At 34.9% G+C, this 27,511-nt stretch overlaps 1 protein-coding gene across 2 annotated transcripts; it reads right to left on the minus strand.

Moving 5' to 3' along the window:
- Positions 1 to 5,236: 5,236 nt before the first annotated feature.
- LOC8279764 (DExH-box ATP-dependent RNA helicase DExH3) lies at positions 5,237 to 19,151 on the minus strand. Of its 2 annotated transcripts, XM_015719983.3 has the most exons (19): positions 18,503 to 19,144; positions 17,735 to 17,889; positions 17,516 to 17,603; positions 17,022 to 17,267; positions 16,574 to 16,669; positions 14,912 to 15,100; positions 14,661 to 14,820; positions 14,125 to 14,255; positions 13,564 to 13,737; positions 13,198 to 13,470; positions 11,409 to 11,603; positions 10,092 to 10,295; positions 9,858 to 9,927; positions 9,589 to 9,737; positions 7,440 to 7,748; positions 7,010 to 7,069; positions 6,734 to 6,886; positions 6,534 to 6,644; positions 5,237 to 6,367 (listed from the first exon to the last, which is right to left on the minus strand). In XM_015719983.3, exons 1-19 carry the CDS (start codon positions 18,851 to 18,853, stop codon positions 5,894 to 5,896), a joined length of 3,588 nt encoding a protein of 1,195 aa, XP_015575469.3. In that variant the 5' UTR covers positions 18,854 to 19,144; the 3' UTR covers positions 5,237 to 5,893. The 2 variants fall into 2 exon arrangements, 1 of the variants encoding a protein (XP_015575469.3); XR_007216955.1 differs by lacking the exons at positions 5,237 to 6,367; positions 6,534 to 6,644 and having other exon boundaries at positions 6,805 to 6,886; positions 7,255 to 7,748; positions 18,503 to 19,151.
- Positions 19,152 to 27,511: the final 8,360 nt, after the last annotated feature.

The following is a 27,511-nucleotide window of genomic DNA, read 5'->3' on the forward strand; positions in this document are numbered from 1 at the left end:
AAGAAACATAAGCATAATACTCTGATCGTTCAAATTTATGTTGATGACATTGTGTTTAGAGCTACTAATGAGTTTCTTTGTGAGGATTTTGCTAAGTATATTACTAGAAAACTTGAAATGAGCATGATGGGAGGGCTCAAATTTTTCCTTGGTTTTCAAATCAAGCAAAGCAAGGATATGATATTCATCAACCAATCCAAGTACACAAGAGAACTTCTAAGGAAATTTGAGATGGATGGTTGCAAAGTAGCCAAGACCCTTATGAGTGTCACAATAAAATTAGATAAGGACGAGAAGGATAAGAGCATAAATGAAAAGCTTTATAGAGGTATGATTGGCTCACTTTTATATTTAACCGCCTCATACCTGATATTATGTATAACTTTGTACTAGATTTCAATCTTATCTCAAAGAGTCTCATTTGAATGCCGTAAAAAGAATTTTGAAATTTTTGTGTGGGACTTTGAACTTAAGGCTTTGGTATCCTAAGAAAACATCCTTTAATATAATAGGTTATTCGGATGCTGATTATGCCGGTAGTTCATTAGATAGAAAGAGCACTTCTGGAACTTGTCATCTTCTAGGTGAATGCTTAATGTCTTGATTTAGTAAGAAACAAGTTTTGGTTGCTTTCTCCATCGCGGAAGCCGAATATGTGTTGGCGGAATATTGTTGTACTCAAATCCTATAGATGAAGCAACAATTAAGAGATTATGGGAGAGGTTGATCACATTCCTATTAAGTGTGACAACACTAGTACTCTAAACCTTTCTAAAAATTATATTCAACACTATTTTTTGAGAGATCATGTTCAAAATGGTAGTATAGTACTAGAGTATGTTAACACAAATAAATAACTAGCTGATATTTTCATGAAGCTCCTAAATGAGAAAAGATTAAATTTCTTAAAAAGAAAACTAGGAATGATAGATGGAAGTACTATAGCATAAACAAAATTTCAATGTTATACTAATTGTATATGATTTTTGGTTGTGATGCTTATACTTGTGCATTTTTATTTTTGTGCAAATTAGAGTATTGAAATTAACTTAACACTATATCACCTTCAATCTTTATGCATCTCAATACTCATACACTAAATCATGTGATCAATTTAAGAGATGCATGCTCATCAAAGCATTCTTGCATTTTTTGCTCAATATTGCAAAAAGTGCGCTCACGCTTTGAAAGTGCGCTCACGCTTTGAAAGAGCGCTCGTGCTTTATAGGTCCACATGAAAACTTGGAAATGACCTTAAAAGTGTGCTCGTGATTCATTAGTGTGACCGTGGTTTCCTAAAATTATAGTTGTTGTGATTGTTTTTTCAAAAGTGCAACTGCGCTTCTCCTCGGTTTCAGCAAAAAAATAGCCATTATAGTATTGTTTAAATTGTGTTTTAATGTCAAACTGGCCATCTTTTTACCTTTTTCACCCCCTTTAAGGCTATAAAAGCCACATTTTATAGAGTTGCATCATTTTTTACACATATACTCATTTGAGCTTTCAAAAATCCTTCTTCTCTACTTTAAAAGAATTTCAAATCTTTCTTCAACTTCTTCAAGACTAGTATAGGGCCAAGAAAGACCATTAAGAGAGGCTCTTCTTCCTCTGAATTCATCATAGAAAGAATGAAGAGTATGAATGATGAAGCAAGGATCAAGTATATGACCATAGAAAGGAAAGAAACCCAACCAAGTAGGTTCTTTGATGAAGAGGTCCTCATCAAGCTTGGCATATTGAAGAGTTAATTACACTTCTCAAAAATGTTAGGCTTAGAGACTTCTTCCTACTCCAATCCATAGAATTAGAATTTGTGAACCTCACTAAGAAATTCCTTTCCACCTTAGTGATAACAAAAAGGGAAACAGGGATGACTATTGTGGGATTGAGTTTAGACTCTTTGGGAAGAAAAGAAACCTTTCAAGAACCCAATTTTCTTCTATCTTTGGTTTTCAAGAAAGAAGCCACCTTTCTATCATTGAAACCTAGTTGAAATGCCTCTATCCTTTTCTCAATTTTGGAGGCAAATTCCCACCAAAGAAACCTATTCTAAAGATTCACTCTCTAAAGATCTCAAGTCCTTAATGCCTTGGGTAGTACATAGGATTGCTACTAACATCCATGCAAGGGACAATGGAGTTGAAAAAGTACCACAAAAAAAGACCTTCTTTTCCTCTATGCTATAATCCATAGCAAGCAGATTCTTACCTCTACATTCTTTCTTGACCATCTCCTTTATCTTGGCATTACACAAAAGGGTGTCATTCTTGTCTCCTCATATATCACCAAAATTGCCAAACACCTTCAAGTCCTCACTCCTCTCAACAAAACTTTTCTTATCCCTCATATCTCACCTCTCTTGTTAGGTTTAGCCTTTCTTGAGCATGCCAACATCATAAGACTTTGGCCTAAATGGGAGGTTGATAGGGAATTCTTCCTCCTAATGGGGGACCATATAGATGATAGAAAGAAGAGGCAAAAAGATCATAAACTACTAAGTGAGCCTACTCTTTCCTCTTTCCAAAGCCAACCCTCTTTTTCTTTTGAAGAAAAGGTCTTAAAGCAAATGGAGAGGACTTGAAATTATCTCCACCATTTGCATGCAGATTTGGTGAAAATTCAAAAAATTCATAAAATCCTCCATTGTCATATGGAGGATTGGGAAGAAGAAGAAGAGGCTCTGATTCTCCCTCCTCAAGCTAGTACAAGTAGCTTAGAGAAAGGCATACATGCATACATTCCTATTGATCACATATGTAAAGCATTTCTATTAATGAAGTCTTATTTTATTTCTTTTATATTCTATTTCTTTGCAAATTAACTTCTTTATCTTACTTTTTAATTTTATCAAAAGGGGGCGAAATAGCTTAAATTGATTACAAAGATTAAGTAAGCTTAGTTTGACTATTACAAATTTGGGGGAGAAGTAAAATGGTTTCTAAAGAATAAAAATGGAGAAATATGCTTATGGGGAGAAGTATGCTTAAAGTGTTTTCTAAAAATAAAAATAGAAGTATGACTTAGTTGCAAAACCTAAAGGAGAAAAAAATGCAAAAATTAAGGGGGAGAAGTAAATTGTTAAATCTCATAAGTGAATTGTTTCTTTGATTCTTGTATATTAGCTATCAACTATTTAATTGCACTTATACTTAATCAATTTTGGATTTCTAATCAATTTGGTTGTCAAAATCAAAAAGGAGGAGATTGTTGACCTAAGGTATAATTGACCTTTATTTTGGTCTTAACACTCAAATTGAACATTGTTAATCATATGTCTGGGTGTCTATATGACAGAGCACCAAAGGAACTAACCAAAGACTAAGCATTTTTTAGCCTTTAAGGAAGTCTTGTAAAAGATCCAAAAAGCGCGAGGCCGCTTCCCAGACACAGGGACGCTTTTCATATGACAAAAGTTTTACAAGACGTTGAAAAGTCCACCTGACATCTTGCCAATTGCAATATGGCACCTGGCAGTCAAAGTGTCAAAACTTCAAGAAGCGTGAGGGCGCTTCATATTTGAGCCTAAGACTGAACATGGCAAACGATAGTGCGATAAGAAGCACGAGGGCGCTTCTGGATGCGAACAAGGCAAGCGCGAGGGTGCTATTGTAGCACGGCAGCAGTTTTCCCAATTAATGCAATGTCAGTAACAGTTAAGATAGCAGCCGCCTCGTTAGAGCCACGTGCCTAGAGCTGTTAGAGTCCCAATGTCTCTTTTCAGAAAGCGCGAGGGCATTTTTCAGGATTTTATATAATTTTTGCCAAGAGGTTGGTATGAGTATAAATACCCCTCTTAAAGACACTACATGTAAGTGTGTGATTTAGGTATATTAAAACTTTTATAAATTCATTTTTCAAGTTTCTACACTCAATTTCTTTCTTTTATATAGTGTATTAAGTTAAAATTCTTTGTTCAATTAAAGTTCTAAAGGGTTGTTGTGTGAGCCTAGATATTAAAAACACAAAGAAGTAGTTGTTGAGTAACCATTAATACTCAGGGGTTAAGGGACTTAGTGAGAGATTGATTCACTAAGGGAAGAGGTTTAGTGTTAGCCATGAAAACACCAAGTTGTTGGGTGAACTTGTAAAACCCAAATGTTGTAATTTTATAAATTATAGTGGAATACTCAAGTGTGATCTTGAGGAGTGGATATAGGAAAGATTGTTTCCGCACTACTATAAACTTTTGTGTCATCTTCTATGACCCTTACTCTCTTTAAATTGTCCTTTATCTTTCTTAATCTCTTGTGTTTTTACCTAAAACTGTTAACTTCCGTAATTTGAGGTCACCAATTTAACCTCTTCTTTGGTTCCAAAGGACAATAGATTTTTATTTGCAAAATCAAAAAAAAAAAATTAAGGGTTTTGAAGGAGGAAATTGAAAAGACTGGGGTTTTAGAGTACTAGTAAAAGATGAAGAGCTTGAAATAAAATTTTCTTAGAACTTTAAAGATTGTTTTGCTTCGGGTTTCCAATGCCACGCGTCATATGAGTGATATTGGACTTTAGGCCTAAAATTTATTGACATTGTGGATTAGGTAAAGAGAAGAAGAATAAAAATTAGAAAAAAAAAAATTCATATATATAGCTTCGCCTATGGGCCAGGTATATATATGAAAAAGCAATTGTTGGGTTTATAAATAATTCTGGAGCCAAATAACCAAAAAAAAAAAAAAAAAACTCAAAAGATCAAAGTCCATAATTATTTAATTAGTTAATTAATTTATTTAATTAATTAATTTAGTTAGCTTGGGTGATGGTTAGTTAATAAAAGCACGTGACGAAAGAATAGTAGAAAAAGAGGGAAAACAGTTACTATCACTCTTCAAAAACAAAAAGATAATGAGTCTCTTGACAGGCAAAGTGAAAAAAAATCTCTAAGAAAACTGAAATATAGAAATCTCTTATTGAATACAATTATATATTATTATTTCTTTTAATAGAATAATTTTGATCATTTATTAATTTTATATTTTATATTTACTTTCAATATTTGATTTTTAAAATAAAGAATTAATTATAATAATTTTAAAATTAAATTTCAATAAAATAATAATACTTGAAGAAATTGTATAAATAATAATAAAAATGTTAACGAAAAATCAATTGCTAAAATAAAATTAGAGACCAGTTTATTAATAACAAATGCCAACTGCCACCTATCTGCATCCCATGTCTAGCAACCAGAGTAAAGACCAAGCAAATGTAAGAATCTCTCAAAAGAAGAAAAGGCAAATGCAAAAATAATATATTCTGACCCTTAGGAATTATGAGCGGGCTAATATCATACCGTCAATTAGGAATGTACAACAATTCTAATTTCTAAGCTACCTATGATGACCCACATGCCAGCAGTGCAAGTCGAACCAGACTATCCAATGCCGATGAAGAGACAAGAGGCTTCTTTCAACTCAACTTACTCTATGAGATTAGCAGTTTACAGAATTTAATGGCATATTGATGGATGAATATGGTGTACACTAACGTTTTTAAGAAGAATTCTACCTTTCTATAAAAATAATTATGTTATTCTTTCATAGCAATGTACCAGTCAACGAGAACTTGGACACGAGGCATGCAGCACCACTGCAAAAACAAAATTCTGCAAGTCACGTCGTAGAACCTCCAGCTCCAGCTCTGATGCACGTTGGCTATTATGAGTTCCCAAAGATGAGGATTTCTAAAGGCCCTAGATTTTATGAAGCCTGCATTTTACTTTCAGTGTCACTCCATAACTGGAAGTTATGAGCTCAATCCAAAAGGAAAGAGTTTCAGCCAGGACCACAGACCCTGTGTCCGTCTGCCAGAAATCTCAGCTCAGATCCATTCAGCCTTAGGCTCTTCCTTTGATTACAATTATGATATCCTATGCCTTAGGTTATTAAGTGTCTTCTTAGCTCCATTTACCACCATGAAGCAGAGCCTTATTTTTAGTTTTCTTGTTGCTCTTCTTTAGAAGAGCCGACGCATGGTTAATATCTCTAGAAGATGAATGCACCTCACCCTTCAGCCACAGCAGAGCCTCAGCAGCTGCATCCTTTTCTGCAAGTTTCTTAGTGTTGCAAGGCTGCCCTACAAAGTTCAATCCATTAAAAATCACAGTGGAGCGAAACTGGTTGTTTTTCAGTTGTTTCGTCTTATAGGTGGGTGGTCCATGTCCTGCCCTGATAAGCACAGTTTGCAGCTCATTCTTAGAATTATCACATGGCTGTTTGCCAGACACTGCATCTTTCATCACCTTTTCTGAGGGTGCTGGCAGCTGTCGACCAAAAACAAATCTACCCTCACATTGATCCTCCGATACCAACAATCTTATTGCCATCAGGAGCTCGTTATGAGATTGAATATCCAGCTTGGGATCCAGAAGCTGCAAGAGATCAGAGAAAGAAATTACAGAACACATAAATATAGTAGGACTTGGAGGAACAGCAAAACCAAGAGAGGAGAAAGAATCTCCTGACCATGATAACTTACGAGGTCTAAGTGCATAAAACCATCCAATAACAGAGCCCTAACAAGGGCTGGATACTTACTTTCTTCTGAATTAATTCTTCAAGCTCTCTCTTCAAGCTCAAATATGTATCTGCCAAGGCAGGTTTCATAAAAAATTCCAAGTATCCTCCCAACATTTTCAGGTGTCCATCCTATTAGGAAAAGGAAAAAATAAGTAGTTCAAGTTTCAAATAGTATAACGAATCATATCAAAAGAGATAGAATAAGTAGATTAACTTACTAGTCCACCTCTTGAAAGATCTCCTCCAAATAAAAGCAACACAGAATCAGATACGCCACTTGAATCCCGCAGAAAGACTGAATTTACTTTCACTTTCTCATTAAAAACTAACCATGGGTATGGAATTTTGGGTATACCGGCATTCACAGAGTTCTGTTTGTATTCCCAAAAAAAAAAAAGAAGAAAGACCCAGAGACCGAATTTCAGATTCAGTGTCCTCTTCCATTACAACATGCAATCAAGGAGTAAAAAAATCACCTAAGACAATAAACTTACCGAGTGGAGAAGAACCTGGCCATCCTCCATTGTTTTCAATGTTATTGACTTCTCCTTGTTCTGCATAACACAATGGTGCACACAGACCTCCATAAGAAAAAAAAAGTCAAGCTGATTTGTCTCAATACTTCTTGCTAATAGCCATGTTCTAAACAGAAAGGCTTTATACTATCTCCCTTTCCTTCAATTTATAAGATATGAACCTTCTTTGAACTACCCCAGCCCCCAGCCCACCCAATATTTACCATGTTAGCTAAAGCTCAAGTGCTCCTTGTACCATTCTTTTTGACCATTGCTACATGAACTTGCCAGCCATAATAGAAATGACGCAAGAGGCCAGAACAAGACAAGAAAAGAATTTCGTTTTCTTGAAACTGCAGACAAATAGAATAGAGAAAATAATGAACACAAAAGTTACATCATGACTCACTACAACAGAGCAGATCCCAGGGAACAAGCCAGCACAGATGATTGCTCGAATAAGATGCTCATCATGGCTCAACATACTGCAGTCCTCTGTTTTCTGACCAAGGAGACCAGTATCCTTGAGCAAATAAAAGAACTGCTTCCGAAGAGCATCGATGGCTCTCATAGTTTGTGCAGACAGGAAATTTTTCCAACAGTACTCATAACCAGATTGTTGTCTTTCAGCATCTTTCCAACCATCAAAGGCTCGGACAAGAGCGAGGTGATCACTGTAATCACGAGCAGAGAACTGTGCCTTTGCAGACTCCGCAAGCTGAATAGATCCATGGCCAAACATAAAAATAAACTTTTAACAAATTGAAAGGAGAAACAGAAAACATAGCACAGAATGAATTTCAACATACATTTTTGCAATGGGGACAATCAAGAACAAAAAGCATAATTCTAGAGGTGCTGAAGTGGAATAGCAAGTAAACAGTGAACATAGATACAGCATGGCACGTATTCATACATCCATGTGCTGCCCTTGGATTTTATCCACTTTTGTAGAAGGGATTGATAAAAATATGGTATTTAATTAGGGTTTGATCGAAGGGTTTTGGACCTGAAGTATATCAAACTTTAGTAGTGCAATTGAAGAAAAGTAGAAAACAAGAATAACATGTAATTCACATTTAGATTGGCATTAGCCAAACCAAAGAAGTGCAATTTCACAGAATACTATGTAATTACTGTTGATTCTCCCCAAAAAGTAAAACCTTAGGAGGACATGTATATTTAGACTCAGAAGTCTCTAAACCCAAGGGTTCTCGGAATCCTAACTTGTTGACCTTGACTCTCAAAAAATTAGTATTTCTGTTCGAAACAGACTCTGAGACCCGATATTCATATGCAAGTAATCATCATTTTCATCACCTTCATGCCACCACCTTTCTCTTGTTTTGCAAGTTTGACCACTTAGCAGGAATAGAACGGTTAAGGAAGTTCGATTGGAGCAAAGAAGATAAAGATAAAGAGAGAAAGTGAGACAGCTGAGAGTTCTATTTGTAGAGAGCTAAAGATAGGCAACAACAGAAGGAGACATAAGGTAGGTTTTATTTGACTTTTGTCCAAAACGACACCAATAAAAGTGGAGTATACATATCTTATATTCCAAATTAAACTGATTAGTTTGGTACAGTTACTCTTAAAACCAAACAAAACTCTAATAGCTTGACATATAAAAAATTTCAACCAAACTGAACCAGAACAAAATATAATACAAACCAAAGAAAAACTAAAATGCCTCAGTTAGATTTATTTGCGTAAATAAAATAATGCTCACCGTACAGGTAGGTAAAGAAACACATAAATGTATATCATGGATTCACATATTACAATAAAGCAATAAAAATCAAAAGTGATGAACTTCACTCCAAATACGAACATGGCTGCTTCTTTCCAAATTCCTGAAATTAGCCAGCCAATATATATCCATGAAGGTCAATACCTTCTAATGGCCTCAGTTGGTTGCTACAGTTCAGCGATTTTTTAAGGACTTAGGTAGGTCCTTTATATCACAAGATTTATTTTTCCGTTGTTGTGGCTTAACATAACAGGGCCAAGTAGGGTCAACCAAAGTTTGTAAAATCAACATTACCATGCCAACTAATTAAGCCTCCAGAAGCTTGTCATGGTTTAAATTCAGAGTGGAAGTTTTGGATAATTTGAAGTGTGATAAATGCGCTTGGGTAGAACTCATTCCCAAAACCTAGCTCAGAGGAAGAGAGTGCCCAATCCACTTATATACACTATAACAGCCTAGTAACCAAGCGATGTGGGATAAATAGAATTTCTAACACCCTCTCTCACGCTTAGCGTGACATGCAAACAGGCCGGTCCAAACCCATCATCGCAGACAAAAGGCCGGCTCTGGTACCATGATAAATGGGCTTGGGTAGAACTCATTCCCAAAAGCTAACTCAGAGGAAAAGGGTGCCCAATCCACTAATATACACTATAACAGTCCAGTAGCCAAGCGATGTGAGATAAATATAACTTCTAACAAAGTGTTTAAGTAGCCCAAGTTCTAAATTGAAGCACAGTTGGTGACTTATCGGTCACTGTAACCAAAGTAACCAAAATATTAACCACAAGTATAATGGAAGACTTACATCCTTCTTGTCAAATGGCATCAAAAATGGATCTCTTACACTAAGACCAGAAACAACAGTCATTACTGGATCTAAACAGTTGAAAATAGCCCCTAATATAAGCATTTTCCCAAGCTTAGGCTCAACCGGAAGCATTGACAAGTGACGTCCTGAGAAACAACCATCATTATTTAAGGATCCTTTATCAGAAACACAAGCTATATCACTACCTTAAAACAGCTCAAACATCAAATATGAACAGAATGTTACTGAAAAGATAAATTAAGTACCTAGCAACGTTAGATTTTCGTTCTCATCCAGAGCTCCTATCACTTTTAAATATTCGATAGCATTTTGAACCTGACAATCAATATGGATTCAGAAATTTGGCATTTAATGAGTGTATGATATAAAAATAATATTAAAGCAACCTTGTATTAAAACTCGAGCATTTTAAGAGGCAATTTAGAAGCAAGCAAAAAACTCTGCAGCATGTAGAAAAAAAATTTTGGATTAAAAATTACCGATAAAGGTTCTGGTGGCTGCAATGCCCTAGAAAGGAACTCCGAAATACTACCAAGTTGGAGACTTTTAATTTGCAAGCACAAGGACTGCAGTGGTGTTCTTAAAAGTTCTGGTAGTTGATAATCAGCAAAAGCATCATAAACACATCTTGGATAGAGATGATAACACTCTCCAGGTTGAACACGACCAGCTCTTCCTCTTCTCTAGTAAAAAAAATGGCAGAACAATATCATAACCAATTTGAAGTCCATGTAATAATAAAAATAATAGTCACAGAGATACCATGAAACCTTAAATTAACAATGCGATAAGCCCATTATGTTACAAAAATTTGACAAAGAAGCAGCAAGCATCTGAAGACATGAAAATAGAAGGCATCTTTATGCTGTTACGTCACAAGTTTTGGCGAAAGTAATGTTAATTCAAATTGATCATTCAGAAAAGAGCAAAAACAATCAGAAAACGTTATAGAAGTATATTACAAAAGGGACATCAAATTCAAATTTTCTGCTCATACTAGCAAATCTGAAACAGAATGGAGAGAAATTGTTCAATTAACACTAGCAACTGTGCTATCGAGAACCACCAGGCTTTAGTCTAAGTGCTGGAGGTTGAGGTCTCGAGTTCGAGGCCTCCCTTATTCAAAATGTGATGGTTTATTCCTCACTTTATAGAAAGTTTATTCCTTTTCTCTAATCTAACACAATAATATACTAACCATGTCTACGTTTAAGAAAGAAAGAAAAAGGTAAAACGTCGAGCTCCTTAAACTACTTTTTGGGCAAAAGAGCACCTCAGGAAAAGGCATGTCTATCAAAGTTCTTAATAATTTAATCATGCCTATACTGTTATTTTAAAGATTCTGCTTGCTATACAAGTTAATATAAACTGGCTAGTCATCTAAATCAACAAACTATCTAAAAGTTGAATTATGTGGTTCAAATCCTTTCTTATAGTCATTAATCTAGCTCAACAAAAACCATTGTGTTCACTTTTATTATTGCTGTTTAAGGATGCTGATCACTATTCGAGCACCATTTTCCTGTATGCATTAAGTGCATGGACACGACTACTGATGAGAAGTGTCAACGTGCTACTCCTACGAGTCTAAGTTGCAAGATTCATGCTTTCATATTTAAGATGGGTCATGGGTCACAAAACTGTGAGAATGTGTATAGAAACATTAACTGTTAATGATCTCTGTATCATTCTCGCACATCCACTTGTTAATCCTTAGGAAGATAAAATACGTGTTGATCATGCATATTTTTCATCATCTCGAAAGGAGGTTGTGTGTTTCATTAAAGATGACTTACTTGCCGAGCTGCAGCCTTTGAGATCCATGATGGAAGCAAACAAGGAGTATTGTTCAGTGCATCATATGAAGTCTCTTTTGCCTTCCCACAGTCAACCACAAAGACTGCATCAGGAATGGTTATACTAGTCTCAGCCATGTTAGTAGCCAGAACAATTTTGTGCACTCCATCTTTGGGCTTATCAAATATTAACCTCTGGATGAGAAAACTTAATATTAACCTCTGGATGAAAAATTTAATTCTAAAGACAGCATAATATACTTGACAAATTCACATGGGAAAAGTAACAAATAATATGAGAAGGAATGCTTTTATATTTAGTGTATGATATGAGAGGCAACTAGAAGAGGAGACCAAAGAAAAACAAAGACAGGGGCAAAGGTAGAATGAAAAAAAAGGATTGTAGACCATCGTGTTTTCGACTGGGCAAATAAGTGCAGTGTACTAAAAAGCAAAAAAGCAAGAAGAAAAGAAAAGAAAAGGGGACCAAGAGGATGAAAGAAGATTAAAAGTATTGGAGTGGAGAAAATAGGTTTGTGGCCCAATTTGGACCCTAAACTATAGTCCAAATCTCATACTGGACCTCTATTTTTTTTGGTTTCTCAACTTCTTTTATTAAGAACAGCACAATTTAATTCCTGACGTGTACACTGGCCCCACTTTCTTGATTAGTAGGCATTGACGTGGCACGCATGAGACCCACTCCTTAGATCCCCTGAGCCTAGTACTAGGAAACATAGACACAGACACCGGACATGGACATGTCAATACGGTTATTTCTAAGAATTTAGGACATGACACAGGAAGACACGCTAAATAAAATATATTTATAATATTTAAAATATAAAACATAAAACTATTCAAATTAAAACAAACTAATATATGTTTTATATAAATAAGGATTAATTAATTTTAAATACTATCGTTTAAATATATTTAAAATTAACTTTTTATATGTGTTCTACTTTTCTTAATTTTATCAAAAATTAATTATGTTGTAAATATTATGAACTGTTTAGATTAAGAAATTTAGTTTTTGGACTAATTGTGGAACGGTCTGTAGATTAGGGGGTTAAATAGAATTTAGTCTGATTTCTTAAATTTCAAAATTGCCCTGTCGTGTCCTAGCTGTGTCCTAAACATGTCTTAGCCATGTCTGTGCCGTGTTGGTAAAAATAAAAATAATAAAATATTCTGACACACGTTGAACGCGTGTCAGGCACGTGTCCATGTCGGAGAAGTGCCTGGCACGAGCATTTTTGCCTTTCAAAAGTGTTGGTGTTTCTTAGGCCTAGAACCATAGTTGGTGTTCAGAGTCCAATTGGGTCATGGACCTTCAACTATGCTTGGAGGCCCAATGGATTGAGAGAGCGGTCCACTTGTGTCACATCAAAGCTTGTTAAGCAAGAAAGTGGAGCAAACATGCACATGATGGCAGGAACTGACATCCATTTGGGCTTCCATTAGCTCAAGATCATGGTTATCCATTTTTAAGAGAAAAAGTTGCAAACATGAACAAATAAACATTGAGGTTCAATATGGGATTTCAGGCTATAGATTAAGGTCCAAATAGGGCCATAAGCCGAAGAAAATATATAGAAGAAGGATGATGGAGAGAGAAAGAGAAGAAATCGGGTTTTTTCTGCAAAATAAAAAAAAAAAAGCCTTGCCACAAATATTGAGTTAAAGATAAAAGAAATAAGGAATAAAGTGAATTGAATAAAAATAAAACCATTGACTGAAATGTATGCACTAATAAGGGAAAAAAGAAAATAAATGGCAAGCTAACCTGCTCAGAGCTGTCCATAGAACCATGGCATGCAAGTAGCAATATTCTGCTAGGATCACCCAATACGGGATGAGTTTGTAGCTGATCCTTCAAAGAACTAATATCATCCCAACCAGTCATGAATACTAACACAGCACCAGGTCGTTCTTTCTTAACTATGTGGCAGAGCACACGCTCAATGAGGTTGAAACCAATTGAATCTGGATTCCAAGAGGATAAAGACTCCTGGGTGCGTAGGCTGTACCCCTTAAAGTTGGCAGCTTCAAGTGCATCCTGTCAAAAAGTTAAATATGGGAGATAGATCGAGAGAGAAAAAGAGATAGAAATCTATTCCCATGCATAAAGAACTAGAGCTTGTTTTTATACCTCAACAGCAGAAGCAATCTGGGTTTTCCTCTTTCTAAAAGCCTGAGCTTGTTTCTGCATTTTCCAACCCTTTTCTTGACCATAATCATCAATTTGATTATATGGAGTCAACCTGTGTCCAGTCAATTCTAGGATGTCCTCTAGAAAATGTGCTCGAACTGGATATGTAAAACCCTGAAAGTACAAAATTCACCCCCAAAAGAGAAGGGCGTGTCAGAAACACTATGCATTGACATGAGTTATTTCTACTCTGGGATCAATAAACAGATTAAAGAAAGGCAGAAAGCAAATGAAAACAAAGTGCAAGCATAGTATAATGGGAGGCAGAGAAAAATAATGAGAATTACTGACCACTACATCATATTGCAGAACAACTTAACAGAATTCCATGAAGAACTAGAAGTGCTTTTTATTCAAAGGAAATGAACCAAAGGTTCGCAAAAGCTGTTTAAGTGATACAAAGAGAACTCTTTCCAAGAAAAGTACAAGCACCCCTCTCAACTCCAGTGTATTAATTAGAGCATTTATTATAGACACAGTAATTAGCCTCATAAGACTTACAGGAATATGAAGTGTCGGAGCACCACCAAAGTAGGAAGAGAAAAGCTCAGCATTTAAAGTTGCACTCATCAGAATCAACCTCAGCTCCGGTCGATGAGGAAGGAGATCTCTCAGGACAATAAGTAGGAAATCTAGCAATTAACAATAAATTCAGAATATGAATCTAAAATGACATAGAACTCACCAGTAAGGGTCCATAAGAACTTACCAATAAGGGTCCATTATTTCATGATATGTTAAACTTCTAAAATTTAAAGTCTTGAAACTTTCAAATCTTAAGCTTTACATTTCCCAGAATTTAAAGATTTTTATTCTTGCTGTTTGAGAATTTAACCGCTCATTTTAATAAATTTGAAATTTTATTGTCCATTTAAGGTCATTGTCTTTTATTTTTGAATAACTTTGTTATTGAAAACTAATTCTCATCCTAGATAGCATCAAGAAGACCAGAATTTTATACAAGTCTTATGACTTTTAACTCCAATATTTCCTAGCAAAAGGATAGACGTCAGTATCTCAAATGAATCCCACTTTACCTTCATTCATTCCACGTTCGTGAATCTCATCAACAATAACATGAGTAACACCATTCAAATTCCTGTCAACAAGTAATCTCCGCAATAATATACCGGTAGTACAAAACAGAAGGCGAGTGTCTCTCCCTTTAATTCCCTCTAGGCGAACTTTATATCCAACCTTTTTATAAAGAATGAAACAACGGAATTAGAATAACTGACAAGCTCTTATTTTTGGAGAAAGAGTCATCACATAGAAGGTATAAACTAACTGATTCTCCCAGTTTCTCCCCTCGTTCTGCAGCAACTCTTTCAGAAACAGCCATTGCAGATATTCTTCGGGGCTGAGTACATATGATACTACAGGCACCTCCACGGGCAGCTTCAATCTCAGATTCTAGAATGTATTGCGGGAGTTGTGTGGTTTTACCACAACCAGTTTCGCCTGAGACAACAACCACCTGAAACACATAGCGATTTTTTATACGTAATTCCATTCATAGATATAATCAATTACATTCATAATAATAACGAGTAGCTCACTTTTATATTCATCACAAGTATAATCTATACCAACTCACCCTGCGAAGGACCAGACTAGCAGTATGGCAGGATACATGTCTACCCATCAAACAGTATGAAGCTATTAACTAACTCAAAATACCCTGAGGACAAGTAGGCTCCAAAAATTTCCCTGCTTCCGTTTCATAGACTTTTTTATAATGCTTTCAGAGGCATTATCACGGAAAATTACGAGCATGAATGTCAAAGCAAGTATGATAACTAATAAGTTAGCGTAGAACATTACTCCTATTCTGCATAGGAACCTGGCTCACCACTCTGCTTCCCTAGCCGCTGCCAGTCTGCCACTGTCTCCATACCCCAAATTGACTTATGGTGGGGGCACATCAGGATCTAGATTGGGTTGTTTCCTAATGAGAATGGACTCGGATATTTGAAACCTTCAAGGAAGATCGGAAGAATGAAGAAGGGTCTGTGATTGGTTTCTTTTATGAGTAGAAAGAGAGAGCATGAATTTGGTGCCAAGGAAGTATGGAAACAGCAAAGACAGAAGAAAGACAGATTCGCTTTAAGAGAGACTAATCATTTAGTTTGCATAATCATTTTTCTTGTCTTAAATATAGCAGCAGTTATTTTTACTATTAGTAGCCAATCAAATACTGCACAATCCTTTCAATTACCAATGCTAACTACTGATAAAAAAAGATGCAGATATTGTAATAAGAATCTATTGCATTCAGAAAATTTTGGGTTGACAAATTAAACATTTTGATTTTTGAGCTCTGTCGAGACCAGACCCAACAATTAAATTCTTCCACTAATTATTACTTGAATTTTATACGCCTTATGAATTATGGTACAATAGCAACCAAGGAAAAGAGAAAAGTATCTACTTTTTTCCATCATCACAAAGGGGAATTGTCAAGGGTCTTTAAAGACCCACTATTGCAATTGCTTTTGGAAATAAAAATCCTCACTTATGTTCTCACATGCCTTTATAATGCTTTCAGAATAGAGCACCTAAAATATTAAGGATCAGTTTCAGCAGAACATCTATGGTGTGTTTGGAACATCTAAAAATGCAGGAGTTCAATTCATTAATTCTATTTAGCCATTTTTGTATTTGGAAAGTCTAGTAGCTAGAATTCGATTCTTTCCCAAAAAAAAAAAGAAAAACAGAAAGTCATTTCCAAAGAAATGAAATCATGCAAAGAAGTATGAACTTATGAGAATTGAATTCAGTTGGAATCTTGCACATGATTTATTCCAAACAATGCCTAAAGAACTTTAGCAAATAGGTGCAAGAAAGTATTTAGATAATTCTTATTATCCCAAGAAATAATTTTATAAAGAGGCAATTCCTAACAATTTCAAGCCATGAAGCCAAGGAAAATCACAAAAATGAACATCACCTGATTTTCAGAAATGGCTTTCAGCAGTGCATCCCTTTCTTTATATGCAGGAAGACTTTGGCGAAATTCAGCCATCTTTTGGCCCTCAGGAGTTTCCTACAGAAAACTTTTATTTAGTATAATGATATTAAGCTGTTATGAAGCTGTTATGATAAATGGGACATAAAAGCTACGATAGAGAATAAACATACACAATAAAAACCTCCAGAGTGAATTATTGACTGATAATTACATGTAACAAGTAGGCATATCATACAACTCATAATTGTAAATAACAGCATGGGGCTCTGACCGCGTCCCTGTTGAAGAATGAGCCGGCGACTCATAGTCAATGGCTTGGTTAAGGGTTTTTAAAAATACTATGTTAACACCGAATGTTAGACATATAGACACTGAGGATAATCTATGGTCAAGAGATTTCCACACAACTTGTCAGGTTGAAATATACCTGCCATTCTTGCTGCTTAGTTTGCAGCTGCAAACTTTTCCTCCTTAGAATTCTCTCCATGACAACATTGTTCTTTATCATTGGATCTGGCTGCTCATAGACCCCTTCAGTATTAGCCATACTTTTCCCATTGCTTGATTTTGGCAAGAAATTAACAGAGAAATTTTCCCTGTTCGTGGACTTTTTGGAAAGGTAAGCATTGAGATGGGCATCTACTTCTCTTTGCAGTCCAAAAGGCAAGGTCACCTGCAGGTTTTAAAGAGCATAAGTTATCAGTGCGCAAAATGACACATTACTATCCTCTAGGGTTATGGACAAGGATTATATGGTCTCAAGACCTATATTTGCCCACCTCTGTTCAATCAACTGGGAAGTATTTGCAGCAACTTTTTCATAAAAATGCTCAAACAAAAGTAACAGTTTCCTATGTTCAAACATAAACTACACTATGAGAAAGAGAATAGGGAATACAAACAATAGATAAGGGAAAATACCTCTCTCTGAGGACGCTTGTCATCCAGATCCGGTCTGTAATTTGGCTGAGGGATTTTACTGAAGACAACAACTCTTGAATACTGACGACTGCAAAATATATTGTATTCCAAATCTTCACATGATAACTACAACAACCTTCAAACATGTTCCCCAAAAGAAATTTAACAAAAAATGCAAATGATTACAAGTAACAAAACATTAAAAGAAAATTAGAATACCTATGCAAACCCATTCGGCTTGCCAATTCTGAAAGATGCCCAAAATCACGCCTGTCCTTTTTCTCCCTTGAGACAATTTCTTGCCCATCTTTGTTGCGAAGTAGCATGGTAAACTTCCATCTCCAATCTTCAATGTTATCAAGGGTGGAACCACTCTGACAAACCAATCAAAGCAAAAGCGCAGAAGCATCCATGAGTGTTCTATATCTTTCAGGTACAAAAATGTTTACAACAGAATACCACAGTATGATTGGCACAGAACTAGCATCCTCAATCACAGTGTACTGTCACTATCAGATGGTAAGAATTTTAGGCTAATGCTCTAAGAAAAATGACTTAAATTCTTTCATACTGAGCATAGGAAGAATAATCAAGACTTGGTTTTTTTACATTTTACTAAAGCTCTCTCAATCACCTAAAAGTTGGACAAAAATAGCACATCGAGTCATAAGAATTCAGAAATAAACACAAGAAAATTAGTCATTTTTTTCTCTATCTCAAAGACTAAAACTACAAGTATTGTTCATCATCTACTTCCAAAAGACAACAACTTGTTGACTAGTTTCAAGTAGTTATTCATTCGAAAAAAAGAATACTTCAGAATTCCTGGTCGACAATTATTTTAAAAGAAACCCCATTATATTAATTCTTTTCACTGAACTAAGCAATGGAATAACTTATACTCCATAAAAACAGAGAATGGAAGTGTTAAGCACTAATTACAACAATTCAAGAAATTTAAAGAACTTGGTATGCATAAAGACCAACCATTGCCTGCTGGGAATATGACCCAACTTCAAGGTCTGAATCATCACTAGTAACGCCCTGGTAGGCAAACCTACTATAATTCAAGTTCTGTAGGCAAAAATAAGGCAAGGCAACGGTTCTCCAATCCAAAAAACCAAGAGAACCAGAACACCTGACCACTCCCTGATGATGCTTAAAAGATAGGGTTTGGTGATTCATCATAGTAGAAATTGAAGCTAATGAAAACAAAGAATGCTGCTTTATTAGGGTTTTGTATGGGGTTTTATGGAGATGGAGAGGAAAGGAGGTTCTTAAAGACATGATTGTCGATGTTCTAATAGAACCCTGAAAAATTGATGAGTAGCAAGACATGTTGTTATGTCGTTACTTCTTGGTTATGTAATTAGTTTTTTTCTTTTTCCTTTGATTTCAGGAGTTCTGTTTCAGTTGCCGCAATTAGGGTTTTGGGTCATGTTCAATTGTTGTAGCAGAGCGAAGCAAAGCCGCGAAGGAACATTATGCTTAGCTAAAGCTAATGAATATATGGCTACTCTTGGTTCGTTGCTACTTAGGACTTTGCTTAAGTTGCGGCTGTTGCATCCTCCAAGTGTTTGTGTTATGGAACAGAAACTATATGCGACGGAATGTAGTGGCCTTCGGAAATGGGACAAACTACAAAGCTAAGTTTGCCCTCCAACTTGTCCAAATCAAATAAGGAAGAATTGAACTTTTGATAGTAAATAAAAAAGAGAAATAGTAACAAAAAAGAAGAAACTTGAGCCAGGCTAAAATGATCATTTAAATCCTCCTCTTGTGTAATCTACGGGGTAGAGTCGTGTTTTGAAAAATTCGAACTTGATCTTAGATAAATGAGCTTGAGCTCGATTCTTCCTTATTTGATAGTAAATAAAAAAGAGAAATAGTAACAGAAAAGAAGAAACTTGAGCCAGGCTAAAATGATCATTTAAATCCTCTTCTTGTGTAATCTATGAGGTATAAACAGGGGTATAAATGAGTCGAGTCGTGTTTTGAAGAATTCGAACTTGATGTTAGATAAATGAGCTCGAGCTCGAGCCGAATTTTGGAAAGCTCAAATTTGAATACGAGAACTTGACTCGAGCTTGACCTGAAAGTTATTCAAGTCAAGTTCGAACATATTCTAACTTGAATAATAGATCTATTTTTTCAAATAAATTTTGATATATAAACTATTTAATCATTAAATATAAATTAATTAAATAATTTTATAATTGTTAGTAAATACATGATTATTAGTATTTATATAAAATTATAATTGTTAATATATACATGATTATTAGTATTTATATAAAATTATATATTTTTAAAGGCTTAATTATAAATTAAATTTCAAACTTTATACTTTTTAATAATTTTATCCAATTATTTTAAAATTTTTAAATAAATACTTATTTTTTAATTTATTTTTAAAAATACTTTCCGATAACAATTTTTGAAATTTTACAGTATAAAAGATGATGTAGGAAGTTGATTGTACTTAATAACAGAATAATAATTATGAATTACAAAAATAATTTATTCTAGAATTAATAATGTAACCATTAAAAATCTCATGTATGTATATTCTTTCACATATTTTACATCTAAATGTAATATTTTTTTTATTAACTCGCTAATTTTATGTTATTAAGCAGAATTGACTTGCCATGTCATTTTTCTCAGTATAAAATTTTAAAAATTGTTACATAAAAGTATTTTAAAAATGAATTGAAAGTATAGGTATTTATTTTAAAATTTTAAAATAATTAGATAAAATTATTAAAAAATATAAATTTCAAGATTTAATTAGTGATTAGACCTATTTTTAAGTGTGTATATATATATATATATATATATATATATATGGCTAATTTCAAAAATAATCATGACTTTTAGCGTTTTTGTGAATTTAATATGATTTTTTAATTTTGACAATTTCAGTACCAATTTTATAATTTTTACAATTCAAAGCACCGGTTGAAAAATCCGGTGTAATCTTGCTAATGTAGGGCCGGAGTTGGCTTAGCTACTTCACACAAACGCCACATTAAGAATCTCACAAGTTCCTTAATTTGCAAACAAAATCACAAACTTTAATTTTTTTTATAATTTTATCATGATTTTTAATCTTGGTAAATTGATATTTCAATTTAAATATTTAAAATATAATTCAAGTAAAATAAGTAAATCATAAATTTAATTATAATAAAAATAATAGAGTAAAGTTTAAAAAACTATCATGTGGTTTGACGCTTTTACACTTAAAGACAGAGATATTTTTTGTATCAAAGGAATACAATTTTCTTAGTATTTCTTAAGTACACATTTATATTTTTATTATTTGTTATATAGCTTTATATGTGTTGACCTAAGAATCAATTTATCTATATTTTGATCTTAACACCCAAATTGAGAGTTGCTAATGAATTGTTTAAGTGTTTATATGATAGCATCTTAAGGGGACAAAAATTGGACAAAAGTGCCTTAAGCTTCTCAAGAGCATTTTGGAAGTGCCTAAAAAGTGCAAGGGTGCTTTTCAAGTGATTAAAGTTGACAACCATTTACATGAAAAAACCCCCTTAAAGATCTCCAATCTCATGATGACACCAGGCAGTTAGAGTCTCCTGTTTGACAAGTGCGAGGGCGCCCCAAATCAAAGAAAAAACAAAATACTGGCAGAAGATTTTGTAAGCTGAAGCGTGAGGAAGCTCCTAAACGCGGACGAGACATCCACAAAACGCTTCTAAAGCGCAATGGCAGTTTTTGCAATTAATATTGAGTCAGTTACCATTATAAAAGGATAGCAATTGTTGTAGAGCCACGTGTCTAGAGTCGTTAGAGATCCAATGACTATATTCAAAAAGTGTGAGAGTGCTTTTTAGACAGAAAGTTATTTTTTACTAAATCACCAAGGTTTGCATTAAATGAGTTATGAGACTCTTGAAATGTCTTTAACGGGTTGGTATAAGTATAAATAGTCCTTATAAAGACCCAGACAAAAAGTATGTGAAAATATTAGTATCCAAACTCTTGCAAATCTATTTCTCAACTTACCACACTTAATTATTTCTTTGTATAGTGTTTTAAGTTACATTTCTTTATTCAACTATACTAAAAAGGATTGTTGTGAGTATAAGAATATAAAAAATTTATAATGCCTCATATAACTTTTAAATTTTAATTTTAATAATACTAAGGAGGCACTTTAGTAAATGAGTATTTTCAGTGCTACGATGAGCATTTAAATAAACAAGCAAAATTTTATTAAGTTAAATCTAACATGTATAGTTATTCTTAAATATAAAGAGGAATTAAATTATATCATTTATTGTCTATTTGAATGGTAATCATAATTTTAACATGTTTAAAACTAATTTAAATTAATTAATTAAGTGTTGTGTATAAGTATATATATGTGTGTGTGCATGTGTGTGTTTATGTAAAAAATTAAATAAATGGTTAGTGGGGCTACTATAGCAAGTCCAAAAGGGAGGAGGGAACTTGAAAGGGAATTTTTCTCAAAAGAGGAAAACACCCAGCTCTACCCCCCTCCTTCTTCCTCCCCTTTCCGGCTGCTCAAACTCTCCCTCCCTTCTCTTCCATGTCTGCTGCACACACCACCACCAGCCAACCCCAAAATGCCTCCCTCTCCTCCTCCTTCCACCGGCGACCACTTCCCTCAAATTCTTTCATCGGAAAAGCGACGGCTTGGAGAAAGAAAGCACCCAAACCGGCTACCACCTTCTTAAACCACTGTTTATTGTAGTCTTTTAGGAAAGCCAACATTGAAAACGGACTCTCCATCATCAAAAACCTTAAGAGCAGCCTTCTCTCTATTTTGCTATCCCTTATAGCCGTGTCTAAGTTTTGTCGGAGCTGAAGCTGTCTGGTCTCAATCTGGTGGTTTCCAATGAGATTCTAACAGAGATATTTACATATTTAGGTTCCACGAGTCTCAAGCTTTGTGTAGGGCATCTTTGAATTCAGATTCTAACACCTTTGGCTATATTGCCTTTTAGACGCTTATGTTTTTGGGAAGCGCGAAATTTTTGAATTTCGAGTCCGTATAATTTATTTGGACCTGAAATATTATTTAAAAATTATTAAAAAATTTTTAGTTCATCAATTATTTATTATAAATAAATAAATGAATAAATAATTTAATTTAATTAATTAGTAGCTTGATTATAGAAATATTATGGATGTGGGCGACGGTTTCGAGCTCGCACCTAAGTGTATTTAACGATTACGGCACTATAAAGCTTTTCAACCTAATGGGGGACACGCTAATTAGTCATTGAGACTAACGCAGAGATGAGAGTCGCCACCCGAGTAATTCACCGAGAGACTTTTACTAATGAGTTACGTTTCTCAAATTCCATAAGGAAGCTTACTCTATAAATCCAGAGATGGACCCGGAAGTCAACTTTTCTATTTGTGTATCTTAGTCTCTAATTTTGTTATTTGACAAATCATATTCCCTATAGATACAACAGTTTATATACAAGCATACCAAATAACACATTTTGTTTACCTAGGTCTAGTCTATTTTTATTAAGCTCAGCCCACATTAAAGTTATTAATCTAGCTTGCCAATTAATTATGTACAAGTCTTTTGTAATCTAACCCAATTACAAGTTGTATTTCATCAAGCTTTTAATCCTAGATGGGCTACTTATTATGATAAGGCCTATTCATGTGAAGATAATTCAAATATGGCCCAATCCTAACTAAAATATGGTGAAGTCCACTAAATCTATTTTGATTTTAGAACTTAAACCCGATTAATATTGATTAGCCTAATAGACTATATTTTTTTTATTTTGGGTCCAATTTTAATCTAAAGTCTATATATCCATTTTTTAGTTAAGCAGTCATGTTACAATTAATTTAATATACATAAAATCATGAAATAAATAAAATAAAGTACATAAAAGGTAAATCTAACTATTATAACTCAGCCTACAACTAAAATTATAAAGAAAAGCTATAAAACCTAGCTACAGTACACAAAATCAACAAAAGTACATCATAAACTCATAAAACACCAAAATTAGGGCAAAGCCGATCTGCTATAGGCATAGAGCTAATCGACTCTGGGGCCATTCAGGCTATTTCTACGATTTAACATGCACAAAAAGGTAAAAAAATGATTAGAATACAAAGGGAATAAAATAAAAATAAAATAAAATAATAAATAGTACTAGATTGAGCTAGAAACCCTAAACGTTATAAAAACCATAAAAAATATGAAAACACAATGAACAAAAATGGTAGATTAACCATATAATCCTAATACACTAATTTGATTAGAAAATCATAGCGAAAAGAGAGATCTAATCATATAATTCTATGAATGTAATTAATCTAATTCAAAACCCTAATGCTTGCATATTATCATATTTAAAACCCCAATGTTCTTATTATCAGATTCAAAAACCCAATGAATGAGTAACATGCAAATTCATAGGAAACCCTAATCTAATAACATCAATCATAAAAACAAGACAAAAAATTAACCCTAATCATATTTCTAAGAAAAAGCATAAAGAACAAGAAGACTAGTTTAGAGTGATGTTGCTGATGATAGATGAATATTGGAGAACCCTCAGGTTATCACCGTAGTTGATTGTTCTGCGAGTCTCAAAGATGAAAAACGGTTGAGTCGAAGATTGGTTGGGATTCCAGTGCTGAATGAGGTATTGGAAAAACTTCTATTATCTTCAAAAGAGTTTCCAAAATCTTAATTCTTTCTTAGTGACCCACTTACAAAACACCTTTCTCCTTAGTAAAGAATGTAAGTTTTTTCTTTTTAATTCACAGTATTCTAATCAATATTAGCTTTTATTGTTGTTCTCTCTCGGTTTTTTCCTCCTCCTTCTTTTCTTTTAACTATAGGCATCACTTTCTATTTATAGAGGTAGGATTTCAAAGAAAATCCTAGAGAAACAAATAAACTTTAACTTCTCAAAAAAGAATCGATAAACATCCAATATTAAATCTTTAAAATTTAAATATGTATCATTAAAATCCATAATTATTATCAAATACCTGGACGTAAAAGTGTAAAAAAAAAAATTGAAGCGAGAAAATCTAAATCGGTACTATGTAGAGCCGGTCGGCTCTACACAGAGTCGATTGGCTCTATGATGAGCTGATCGGCTCTGTGTAGAACCATGACTCTACACATGAAAAGTTTTTAAAAAAGTTTGCAATTAAGTCTCTGAACTTGCAAAATTCATTGTTTTGACCATCAAACTTTATTTTTCTTAACAATTAACTCCAAATTGATTTGAAGAAGGTAATTTTGGTTGGATTAACCTCAATCCTAACCTCGGATTTGCTCGTCCTTCATCTCATGAGACCCGATAAGGCAATAACTTTCATCATAGGATTTTTTGTAATTCCTACAATATCTAAATTTGAAAAATAGGTGATAACAGTTATCCTCGATTTATCGAAATTTATAAGCATGCAATGCATCTAAATAAATTGAGACAAATCATAAATATCAAAGATATGTCAAAAGGATATCTCTCGTGAGCTATAGAAGCCACGCCTCATAAGCTTGAACTTTGATTGCTGATTTGACGTGGGTGCTCGCTTGAATTCTTTTAGGACTCCGCTTGCTTAGGTTGAGGGCTTCGCCTACTTATGGGGCTTCGCCTGCTCATGGGGGCTTCATCTGCTTAGGTTGGAGACTTTACCTGCTATTTGGAAACCATGTCTATTGATTTTGGAACCACGCCTGTTGATTTGGAAACAACGCCAGTTGATTTAGGAACCACGCGCCGTTGATTTCATGATTGTAGAGACTCCACTCTAGCTATTTTTCTAATTCAAGAAGTACTTTACTACTTCGAGTTAATTTGGTAATTTCCACTTTCGAGAACTTTTAATTAGAAATTCCCGCCTTATGGTGTAATTTGATTTTTTTTCTAGAAGTTATAGTGGTAATTGGCCTGCATATGGACTAAAGTGTAATTTGATGAGTCAAGGACCAAACTTGTAATTTTTAGGAAACTTTGCTTCAAGACGGCAACTGGCCTTCTATGTGTCTTTTGAGGACTTGCATCAACTTTTTTGGACTAAAAAACAATATTGATAGGCCGAGGACCTAAATGATATTTTTCCCTCTTCAAGACATGTATGTATACCTATATCCATCATTCATTCACTTTTCTCTCTCAAAATCCTTTCTCACTCTTTCTGTGATTTCTCCCTCATTTCTTAACCAAATTTCATAAACTCAGTCCTGAAATGGCAAGAACTTCCTCAAGATTTGCTGGACATACTTTAATCGCATTGAATTGGGAGTTTTCTCTTCCAATTTCTCGTCAAAATGATCTTGGACTTGTAAAGGGAGAGAAAATCCCCCTTTTGAAAAAATTAAACACCTACCAGCCATTTTCGGCTGTTAGAGAGGTATTTTCCAGGCCTAAACTTTATTTCTTATGACTTATGTACTAGATATACATGTTATTTGTCCGAAATATGCGAAAAATTGCGAAACAATTTCAAAAACCCATATGCCTTAGCTTGTAGAGTCGATCGGCTATATGTAGTGCCAATCTGCTGTGCGCACACTCAATCGGCTCTACACAGGCCAAAAAAGGATTTTTAGGGTTTTTTTACAAAAAATGTCAATTAATAGACATATATTTACCTGCTCAGGTGTCTTCATGCATATATTATATTTAATACCTAAGTATTTGGCTTTTCAGGGTGACGTTATGTCGGTTGGTTCGCTAGAAACTTTTCTATGGAGCTCTTGAGTGGTTCGACAAGCTCTCCAGCTCTGTCCAAGCTAGAAGCGTAGATACCGACTTCCATCGGTTTGTAACTACACTCCTATTAGTCATCGGGAGGGCCAACCACACCTTTGTCTATTCCTTGCTTGAGAGGTGGATGGATACTACTCACATCTTCCACACCTCGATCAGTGAGCTGACACTCTCCCTCTTTCCTTTGTTGCCGTCACATGCATTAATTTTTCCAGCACGCCCATGCCCTTTGATGATGTGCTCCACCGTCCAGGATTGCTTCATCACTGATTTATGTGCTCCACCGTCCAAGATCGCTTCATCACTAATTTACTCAGGTTCTTGCCAGCATTCAAGAACTTGCGCTGTATCACCTATCAGAGTATACTCCTTCAATACTGGGCTTTGTTCCTCGGAGTGCTCGGGAGGTCGATCAGATGGCTCGAACCTTTTTGGTGTACCTCTTTAGTATGACTTTGTTCAATGACTTGGGGAAATCACTAAACTTTCACTACTTAGCCCCATTGCGGGATTTGGATCATGTCTACTCCTACAACTAGGGATTTGTGGCTCTCCTATACTTGTATCACCAAATGGACATTACAGTCCGAGGCAGTAAGAGGATCTGTAGTTTTTGGCACGCAATCCACGTAAGTTATGCTCTTGAATTCTCTTTTCTAGTTTTCTTTATTGGTATAGCGAATGCTGATTCTTGTTTTATAGGTTTGGGCTTTGGAGATTGATCTTTTATGGGCTCACAACCCATCTACACTTTGTGGGTTTCCCCTCGCGTGAGTCACTAGGGCTTGAGCAGGAGCGTGCCATTGGAGTGGGCTCAGGTTCACGTGACTGCATGTAGATCAACACCTTGACCTAGGACAAAGTAGACATAATTTATTAGTCATATTAATGCTTTATTTATATAGTTACTTACCTTTTTAGTTTGCAGATTCGAGGTGATTGGCTAAGGGCATGCTGCCAATGGGACCCTTACATACTATCTATGGCTGATCTTGAGCCGAGGAGTATCCTACTAACATGACCTGCCTGTCGGGTGTGGTACTAGGAGAGAAGATCTATGGGTAGGAGTGAGGCCCCAACGGCATTGAGTTCCTTTATCTCATCCTCTTTCTATGTTTTAGATGACGGACCTTATTAGGGAGGAGCTAGCCTGAGTGTTTAGCGGGGTACAACGAGCCGAGGATCTTACAATCCCATCTTGGCGAACACATTAGACTTCCTTCATCCT

This window comes from Ricinus communis, chromosome 8, assembly GCF_019578655.1.
Source record: "Ricinus communis isolate WT05 ecotype wild-type chromosome 8, ASM1957865v1, whole genome shotgun sequence".
NCBI lineage: Eukaryota > Viridiplantae > Streptophyta > Magnoliopsida > Malpighiales > Euphorbiaceae > Ricinus > Ricinus communis.

Excerpts from the sequence above, each read along its gene's own strand:
- LOC8279764 (XM_015719983.3), bottom strand. The coding sequence starts at position 18,853 with ATGTCTTGCTACTCATCAATTTTTCAGGGTTCTATTAGAACATCGACA. Across the intron at positions 17,890-18,502 it reads CATATTCCCAGCAGGCAATG|AGTGGTTCCACCCTTGATAA; the intron begins GTTGGTCTTTAT and ends TTGGTTTGTCAG. Across the intron at positions 17,268-17,515 it reads ACAAGCGTCCTCAGAGAGAG|GTGACCTTGCCTTTTGGACT; the intron begins GTATTTTCCCTT and ends TAAAACCTGCAG.